Source organism: Rhinoraja longicauda, chromosome 21 (assembly GCF_053455715.1).
Source record: "Rhinoraja longicauda isolate Sanriku21f chromosome 21, sRhiLon1.1, whole genome shotgun sequence".
NCBI lineage: Eukaryota > Metazoa > Chordata > Chondrichthyes > Rajiformes > Arhynchobatidae > Rhinoraja > Rhinoraja longicauda.
This window is the reverse complement of record NC_135973.1, coordinates 19,116,316-19,126,421: the sequence shown is the minus strand read 5'-3', so window position 1 is coordinate 19,126,421 and position 10,106 is coordinate 19,116,316. Positions and strand designations below refer to the sequence as shown.

General features: G+C 46.8%; 1 protein-coding gene across 3 annotated transcripts in view; it reads left to right on the top strand.

Moving 5' to 3' along the window:
* Positions 1-7,989: 7,989 nt before the first annotated feature.
* rab11fip3 (RAB11 family interacting protein 3 (class II)) overlaps positions 7,990-10,106 on the top strand; it is a 77,159-nt gene continuing 75,042 nt past the window's right edge. For all 3 annotated transcript variants that reach the window (XM_078417951.1, XM_078417950.1, XM_078417949.1), the window contains exon 1: positions 7,990-8,405. In XM_078417951.1, coding sequence (XP_078274077.1) covers positions 8,154-8,405 — 252 coding nt within the window. In that variant the 5' untranslated portion in view covers positions 7,990-8,153. The remainder of the gene's footprint in view (positions 8,406-10,106) is intronic.

The following is a 10,106-nucleotide window of genomic DNA, read 5'->3' as shown; positions in this document are numbered from 1 at the left end:
GGTTCAAGTCCCATCCAACCCTATAAACACAAACCAGTCGAGTACAATGGATTGAAAGCACTCTCTCCGTTGCCTGCTCCAACTCGAGGTAGTAGGAGACTCCATTGTGAGAGGTACGGAAAGGGTTTCTGCAGCAACAGGTGGGATTCGAGGATGGTGTGCTGCCTCCCTGGTGCCAGGATCCAGGATGTCACGGACAGAGTGCAGAAAATCCTCAAGGGCGAAGGCGAACAGCCGGAAGTGGTAGTGCATGTCGGCACAAACGACATCGGAAAGAAGGGGATGGATATTCTGCAGCGTGACTTTAGAGAGCTCGGAAAAATGCTGAAAAGCAGGACCTCCAGGATGGTCATCTCCGGTTTGCTTCCAGTTCCTCGTGGTGGTGAAGGCAGGAACAGGGAGATACAGGACCTGAATGTGTGGTTGAGGAGCTCGTGCAGGGGGCAGGGATTTAGATTGTTAGACCACTGGGATCAGTTTTGGGGTAAGGGGGAATTGTACAAAAGGGACGGATTGCACCTTAACAGGTGGGGGACCAGCATTCTTGCAGGCAGGTTTGTCACTGCTACACGGGTGGTTTAATACTAAATGGGGGTGGGGGGGTGGGGGATGTGTCAAATGGGATAGTCAAGGATGGAGTTAAAGGGAAAGAGAGTAAAGGGATAGTTAATGACCCCGGAATAAACGGGAAAGAAAGCTCACAAAGGGATAGGAGAATATGGCCAAGTGTAATGGGAATCGATGTGAAAGGTGAGATGCGTAAGGAATTAAAAGTATTGTATATGAATGCGTGAAGTATAAGAAGTAAAGTAGATGAGCTTGAGGCTCAGTTAGAGATTGGTAGATATGACATTGTGGGGATTACAGAGACGTGGCTGCAGGAGGATCAGGCCTGGGAACTTAATATTCAGGGTTATACATCCTATAGAAAGGACAGACAGGTGGGCAGAGGAGAAGGGGTAGCTCTGTTGGTGAGGGACGAAATTCAGTCCCTTGCGAGGGGTGACATAGGGACTGATGAGGTAGAGTCACTGTGGATAGAGTTGAGGAATTGTAAAGGTAAGAAGACACTAATTGGAGTTGTCTACAGACCCCCAAATAGTGGCCCGGATGTAGGGTGTAAGTTGCAGCAGGAGTTAAAGCTGGCATGTAACAAAGGTAATGCCACTGTGGTGATGGGGGATTTCAATATGCAGGTAGACTGGGAAAATCATGTTGGTTCTGGGCCCCAAGAAAGAGAGTTTGTAGAGTGCCTCCGAGATGGATTCTTAGAGCAGCTTGTGCTGGAGCCTACCAGAGAAAGGGCAATTCTGGATTTAGTGCTGTCCAATGAGCCAGATTTGATAAGAGAACTTGAGATACAGGAGCCGCTTGGAGGTAGTGATCATAATACGATTAGTTTGGCGGCAAAAAACAAGGAGGCAGATTATTATCTCAATGGTGTCAGGTTAGGTAAGGGGAAAGTGCAGCGAGACCTGGGTGTCCTTGTACACCAGTCACTGAAAGTTGGCGTGCAGGTACAGCAGGCAGTGAAGAAAGCTAATGGCATGTTGGCCTTCATAACGAGAGGATTTCAGTATAGGAGTAAAGAGGTATAGGGCCCTGGTAAGACCACATCTGGAGTATTGTGTACAGTTTTGGCCTCCTAATTTGAGGAAGGACATCCTTGTAATTGAGGCAGTGCTGCGTAGGTTCACAAGATTGATCCCTGGGATGGCGGGACTGTCATATGAGGAAAGATTGAAAAGACTAGGCTTGTATTCACTGGAGTTTAGAAGGATGAGAGGGGATCTTATAGAGACATATAAAATTATAAAAGGACTGGACAAGCTAGATGCAGGAAAAATGTTCCCAATGTTGGGGGAGTCCAGAAACAGGGGCCACAGTCTTCGAATAAAGGGGAGGCCATTTAAAACTGAGGTGAGAAGGAACTTTTTCACTCAGAGAGTTGTGAATTTGAGGAATTCTCTGCCACAGAGGGCAGTGGAGGCCAAATCACTGGAGGAATTTAAGAGAGAGTTAGATAGAGCTCGAGGGGCTAGTGGAATCAAGGGATATGGGGAGAAGGCAGGCACGGGTTACTGATTGTGGATGATCAGCCATGATCACAATGAATGGCGGTGCTGGCTCGAAGGGCCAAATGGCCTCCTCCTTCACCTATTTTCTATGTTTCTATGTTAAACCAACCTGTCTTCTCACTCGGATAGATGTAATTCATGACGTAATATTTTGAAGAGGAACAGGCAAGTTGTTGTTTTGGCCAATATCTATCCTTCAGTATCACTGCCAGTTCATTTCTGGATTGTATTTAATTGACTGCCATATTACAGCGACTGCAGTTCAAACACTAGTTAGTTGTAGAATAGAAGATCATGAAATCAAAGTTGTAAGAGGTGTATTGAGCAATAGTGGCCATGTGCAACACAAACCATCGAGTCCTACTTCCTTGCTCATGTCCCAGAGCCCTGCAAATTCTTTCATTTAAGAACCTTATGCATGTGCTCTGACTAAATGTGAATTCGAGTGCATTACTGCCCCTGGTACTCCACACCCCAACCACCCACAGATTGGAAAACATTCCTTCTGAATTGATAATGTGCAAATCATTGGAGGGAATGGATAGGTGAGATTTTGGTTTGAGCTATTGTAATGGGTCCTGGCCTGAAATGTGATCTATCCATTCCCTGCACAGATACTGCTGAGTTACTCAAAAAAACTGTGTAAGATTTTAGCATCTGTGGTTCCTTGTGTCACCCTCATCTTGGGACTCTGTTTCCTGGTTCTAGAATCTCCAGACTAAGGAAACACTCTCTCCACACCTTTGCTCTCCCAACATATTCTTCCATCAGTAGGGAGATTAAATTGACTCTCAGTTCTCCACCTGTGGTCACATCAATGTCATGTACAGCTGCAATAAATCCTTACTCATGTACTCCAACCCTGTGCAATGAAAATTAATGCAGTCTTTGTCCTAATTATTGGCTCTACCTGTGTGTTAACTTTTTATATTTCATTTCACAACATATGAAGATCCCACAGTACATCAACTAATTTCTCCAGTTTTAAAAATATTGTCTACCTCACCAAAGTGAATAACCACATATTTTCCAACATTATGCTCTTTTTGCTAACTTGTTGCTCATTCGTTTAATGTGTCCATGCCACATTCCGGATTTTTTTAAATATCTCACAGTTCACTCTCCTTTCTTGCTTTGCATTGGCATCAAATTAGGATTTGCACCAGATATCAGAAACCCTATCAGAGGTATTCTCTTTGACATCCATTTCCTCTTTCCTCGCGTAAACTCTCTCTGCAACTGGAAACAAACTAATTTTCTCACTTTCCTGAAAAGGGGTCTTCGACCTGAAGTGGAGGCACTAGAAACTGCAGTTGCTGGAATTTTGAATAAAAAATAAAGTGCTGAAGGAACTCAGCAGGTCAGGCAGCATCTGCGGAGGGAATGAGTTTCTCCTGCAGTTTTTTTTTCTCACTCTTTGACCTGAAATAACTCTGTTTCTATTTCCACAGAAGCTGCCTGACATTCTGAGAGTTTACAATATTGTTTACTTTTATTTCAGATTTCTAGCATCTGCAGTTTTTCTTCATGCTGCATTGATCTTTGTAGAACTGCACTGTAGTGACAGTCTACCAATCTGCAAAAGACTTGATTATTCCTAAATTCTTTCCTTAGTCGTTCCATGTAAATCTACAACCCCATGCAATTGTATGTGCAAAAGTCTATGTGGTTCCTCATTAAATGCCTTTTAAAAACACAAGTAAACTATATCTTGAAAGAGGTGATAGAAATGCAGGTTCTTCCTTATGACACAACTGTGTACTTTATTGCTATTCCCATTGCTCGAAAATGATTTAGGATTCCCCAAGGATTTTCTGAGGTGATCAAAACAAGATAGTGCTTTGCTCCAAGCCACTGAGAAATCTTCGTCCATTGCCAAAATATTAGAATACAGATTGGAAAGATAAACCAACTTTCAGCAAAACCATGTGGCAGCATTTGTTCTCTGGAAAGGCACTGGTTTGAAGTGAGGAGGGAAAGATTTTAAAGGGATCTGAGGGGCACCCTTTTCACAGTGAGGGGTGAGTGTATGGAAGGAGCTGCCAGAGGAAGTAGTTGAGGCACGCACAATAATAACATTTAAAAGGCATTTGAACAGACAAATAGATAGGAAAGGTTTAGAGGGATATGGGCCAAATGCATGAGAATAGGACTAGCTCGGGTAGATAACTTGGAGCGCATGGACGAGTTAGGTTGAAGGGCCTACGTCTATGCTGTATGATTCTGAAGTTTAAGAATCTAAAATAGCACAGATCTGGCAACCAGAAAACAAATCTGGAAATGTTAGCATGTTGATTAACATCTGTAGAAAGAGAAAAGATTAATCTCTAAGGTCTCTGTCATCATTAGAAATAAATAGGTTGGAAGCAAATAAAGGGGCACAGGAAATAATTGTGGAAGATTGGGAGAGTTATTCAGTAATGATGGTACAAGGCAGTCTAGAGCAGAACCAATGATTCAGAAAACCACTGACCATCCCGGGGCTGAATGGGTGGGTGTTTTGGTCAACATCCGTCACGTGTGTTAGGTGGAGAACCGGAGGAACCCATTGGTGAACCGTAACCAGGCAACAGGTTGGACCAGAGTGCCGTTAGTTAGTGTGACCATAATGGTGCAACGTAGCTTTTAAACGGATCTTGAAACGCTGGGCAGACATGTAACAAAACACTGAGTGCTGGAGGAAATCAGTGGTTAGGCAACATCAGTGGAGGGAATGGACAGACAACTTTGGGGATTTTCTTCCTTCAGACTATATTAAGGGGCGGCACGGTAGCGCAGCGGTAGAGTTGCTGCTTTACAGCGAATGCAGCGCCGGAGACTCAGGTTCGATCCTGACTACGGGTGCTGCACTGTAAGGAGTTTGTACGTTCTCCCCGTGACCTGCGTGGGTTTTCTCCGAGATCTTCGGTTTCCTCCCACACTCCAAAGACGTACAGGTATGTAGGTTAATTGGCTGGGTAAATGTAAAAATTGTCCCTAGTGGGTGTAGGATAGTGTTAATGTACGGGGATCACTGGGCGGCACGGACTTGGAGGGCCGAAAAGGCCTGTTTCCGGCTGTATATATATGATATGATATGAAAATATATCTCCTAAAAGAAATGTGATAGAACGTGAATGAATCCGGCAGAAGGTTCTGAGATGATCGAATCTTACAGCTTTTGATTTTGGAGAGTATCCATATGAAATTTGCGGATTCTGGGTTTCTGAAGCTGTGTGAATGCCAACAATCGAACAAAGAACATAAAATTATGTGTAGACAGGGTTGACAGGTCAGAATGTTTGTCAAAGGGTGGAAATGTCGAAGACTAAAGGGCATACCTTTAAGGTGAGTGGGGCAAAGTTCTTTTACATAGATGGCGGTGGGTTCCTGGGACGTGCTGCCAGGTGTGGTGTTTAAGAGACTTTTAGATAGGCACATGGATATGCAGGGAATGGGGGGGATATGGATCACGAGCAGCCAGGACGGGGAAAGGCTACCAGTCATAAGGAACCACGCTCTACTGAGAATGTCCAGATCCGCAGCATTGTGCCTTCGGATAGGAGAGCTTGTCCCGCCCACCGAGCAAGTCAGGGCGTGGACATCACCTTTGTGTCCGCCAGCCAACATCGAGCAACTCGTCCCCCAGCCCAGCGGCGCCAGGGCAGGCGCGTCTCAGGAAACTTCCATCTCACCCAAGGTATCACAAAAAGCTGGAGTAACTCAGCGGGTCAGGCAGCATCTCAGGAGAGAAGGAATGGGTGACGTTTCGGGTCGAGAACCTTCTTCAGACTGAACCTCAATGTAAGTCATGGTTTCCATCCCACCCAATGTAAGTCATGGTGTGTCTCCACCAACACGACCAACCAGTGAAAGGGGTTGCCTCATCGCCAATGAAAGCAGGGGATGACCTTTCGTCACAATTCCCCCAGTCCAATGAAATAAGGACCTTCCAGCTCAGCCAATGAAATCTGGACTTTAAGTTCGATTAGGGCCTCCAGTCGACCAATGAAAGCAAATCAACCTGTTCCTTGTTAGCCAATGACAGCGGCGGCGGAGGGTTTAATTCTTAGCCTGGCGCCTGTCAGCCACACAATCCTTCTTGGTGGCATCATGGCTTTGGTCCAGGTGAATGGCGTCTTTGTTTTTAATCGGTTTTGGTATTAAGCTTTGTTTGAATCTCTATTTGTTATTTGTTGAGACGTTTCCTAAAGAAGGGCAGTGAGCGTGGCCACTCCAGGCCTGCTATTGACCTATTCATCGGTTCAGCCCCGGAGAACCAAAAAGCAAACTTTTCCTCTTGGGGTTGTCCTCAGCCTCTGCCTTCCCATCGGCAACGTCGCGTTCCCAGTCTATTCGCTGGACAATTGCAACGCACCAGAGGTAGAAGCCGCCAACGAGCTTCGCTTTAACTTGCCTGCACTGTGCTTCGGGAGTTGACTTGGCGCGTCCTTTCGTTGTGTGAGGAAGCAATATGAGGCTGGGCACTGATTTCCCCACGCAGACACGCTTGTGTTGGGATCTTGTGGGTAATCCTGACCTCGTCCCATCCATTTCCCTCCCGTCTCCACCCTCCCTGCAACTATTTCCCTCTCCCAGTTTTGAGGAAGGGTCTTCGACCTGCAATGTTAACTCTGTTTCTCTCTCTACAGAAGTTGCCCGAGTGCTTCCAGTATTTTTCTCTGCTTTTACTTCAAATTGGTAGCACCTACAGATATTTTTGAGTTTGCCTTCACGGAGTTTGTTGGTATCTTTTAATTTAGCCAGTTGCAGCGAATGTGCGATACGACTGGTTTATCGAACCTATACTGGTACCTGTTCTATTAGGAAGCGGTCACTTAACGGTAATCGACGTGCATCTGTGCGGATATCTTGGTATCTTTGTTAAATGTATCCTTGTTCTGTTTATCTTTCGAGAGCACAACACAATGTAGAAACTACAAAAGATAGACGCAAAATGCTGGCGTAACTCAGCAGGCAGGCAGCATCTCTGGAGAGAATGAATAGGTGACGTTTCGGGTCGAGACCCCTCTTCAGTCTGAGCCTGAACTCAGCGGGGCTGCCTGTCACGCTGAGTTACTCCAGCATTTTGTGTATCTTCGATTTAAACCAGCATCTGCAGTTCCTTCCTACACATAGAGACTAATAATGCTGGTTTACAAAAACAGACACAAAGTGCCGGAGTAACTCAGATGATCAGGGAACATGTGTGGAGAACATGGAAAGGCGACGATAGACACAACGTGCTGGATGCCAGGCAGCATCTCTGGAGAAAAAGAAAAATGACACCTAATCCTCCAGAGATGCTACGTGGCCCGCTGAGTTACTTCAGCACCTTGTGTCTCTCTTTGGTAGAAACCGACATCGACAGTTCTTTGTTTCTACGTCGATAGGCGACGTTTCGGGTCATGACTCTTCTGCAGGAAGAGAGGTAATCAATGCATTGCTTAAATTTCGCCGTGCTGGCCTTATTGTGTTATTTGGGGAGTGCATTCCCTCCCTTTTTCGCACGGCCTTCTCGCTGCGCCTTCGTTGCAGAGCGTATCTCGCCGCGGATCAATTGTGAATGGCCGGTCGCGCGCACAGTAGCCTGTTAACAACGCGCACGCGCAGTGGCAGCGGCCGGCCGCGCATGCGGCGCACGGTTGCTATGCAGCGTCTCCAGGGCCGCGCGGGCGCGCCGGGAGACGGGTTACGTCATCGCGAGTCGAGCGATGGCGGCGCGGAGCTGCCGGGGGAACGAGTGAGGGGAGCGGGGGAGAGAGAGGCGGTGGGGGTCGCCGTGCGGGGAAACAGCCCCGGGGCCCGCCCAACGAACGGGGGAGGCACATAGATCGAGAGCAGAGGCCGGGCCCACCAAGTGAGGGAGGGAGGTCCGGGGTCCCGCTGAGCGAGCGGGAAAGGGGGAGGGGGGGGGGGGGAGAGAGAAAGAAGACCGGGGCCCGCCGGGCGAGTGCGGGGATCAGCGCCGGGAAACAGAGTGAGGAGCCCAGGGCCCGCAGTGAGGGGTGGGTAGAGACCGAGCCCGGTGACCGGCGCCGAAATGGATCGTCCCGACCCCCAGTGAACTGGGATCGGGGCGACGCCGCACCGGGCATGGAGCCTGCCCCCGGGCTGGAGAGGGACGTGAGCCCGGGGATTGAGTGCCAGTTCCTACGGCACGAGGGGGACGAAAGCCCGGGGATTGATTGTCAGTTCCCCGGGTCCGAGGGGGGCGAGAGCCCGAGCTTTGAGCCAGGAGAGTGCGAGAGGTTGCGGGTGGTGTTCGACATGTTTGACCTGGCCGGGGAAGGACTCATCCGGCTGGAGGATTTCTGCCAGATCGCCAGCAGCTACGGCGCGGAGCAGGTAAGGTGACAGCGTGATGGGAATGTTGTGGGGGAGCGGCGAAAACTCGCAGATCATTGTTCTGCTGGTATCATGGAAGGATTCACCTTCATCTGCACAACGGATAACTTCAGTCAGATGAAATAATTCGGCCATTAAAATGAAAAGCACAAAGATAAGATATAACGGGGGTTTATAATTCAGGTGGCGAGATGCGATAAACGAAAACATCCGTACCGAGCTGCAAAAGGTGCTTGACTCATGTTTTGTTAAGCTTCCAGCGAGTTATTTAGGTCAAATTTGGGTAAACCAAATCATCTTATTTTGGTTGGGAATGTGAATCTTGGTTCCTTCTATAGTCTAGCTTTGGAAGATTTGATGCAAGGATGTTTTCTGTAAAACCGCTGTCGTTTTGTGTTTTACGTCCAAATGCGGGCTGGTCACGTGAGATATGTGCGAGGATATTGTGTCCCTCCTTCCCCATCCCTGGGTCTCGCCCTGGTGTTCAGCACCAGAAGCTACGTAAAAGAATGAGGCATCATAGTTGAAACTTGGGATCAACTAAAGAGGGTTTCCCTTCTTGAAACTCGAGCGCACTGGTACGGGTTCTGTTCCCTGGGGCAGGAGGGATAACGATTAAAATTGAGCACATTCCTTAGGCCACAGTCTCATTGTTAACGCGAGATGGCTAATTTAACATGGCGCAAGTGTAGCATTGCTGTGGGTGGAGTTGGACTCAAAGCTTCGCACTTTCTTAAAATGGAAAGTGGATGTTATGTGTTGAGGAAATATTAATAACCGTTTACCTACACTTCGAGGTCAATGTAGTTTGTAGATTATTACCAAAGGAATGCCTTTTTGTTGATTGTAGATTTGAGAGATGGGGTTCATAGGTTTAACTTAATGCCAAATAATTGGTGCAGAAGAGCCTTGTTTGTGTGTGCCATGACTCTAACACTATAAATTGTCTTGTAATTCATATGCATATAGATAAATCACTTAATGTGTTATTTATCCAATTGCTTGAGACTTCCACTCTTGAAAATAAACTAGTTGTTCAATTAGGAAATTTGTGTCTAAATCTGTAGCATGGGATTGGATGCATCTTTGACATGCCTCTGACACACTGTACCTCCAAGATATAATTAAATCTTCAATGGCATCTGGTTGCTTGTAATTAGCTCTGTCAGCAGCGGTTTGCTGTTTTGCTTGCTGGTTGTCTCAGTGAAGCTTTGTCATTCTGAAAGATGCTGTCTGTAGTAGAAGCGGCTTTGGAATTTCTAATCTCGTGTTACTAAATAAATTTGGCAGATAGGAGGTGGGGTGATTGGTGGTGAGAACGGGCCTGGAGGATTTTTATGACTGAGGGTGTGGAGGCTTGAACGTACCAAATCTTAAAGATAACCTGCACTGAATTAAGTGCGGATTAACTGCATTACATTACGCAGTGAATCTTGAATAAATCTGGATTTAGTGGATGGGAGAGCTGTTGAGAATAAACTGAGTATCAAACATGGATTAAGGTTTCATCAGCAGGCCTGGGGTCTTGCTCTACCCTACCTCAGCAGGGATCTACTGTCGGCCTTTGTCGAGATTGTACTCTGTCTATCGGTTTGTACTGTTTTGGACTAGTTACCCAGTACTACTGATAATTTGTGGTACTATTGATTATTGTATGTTTGTGATTTAATGTGCCTATAAATCTGCAGCAAGTAAGAAGTT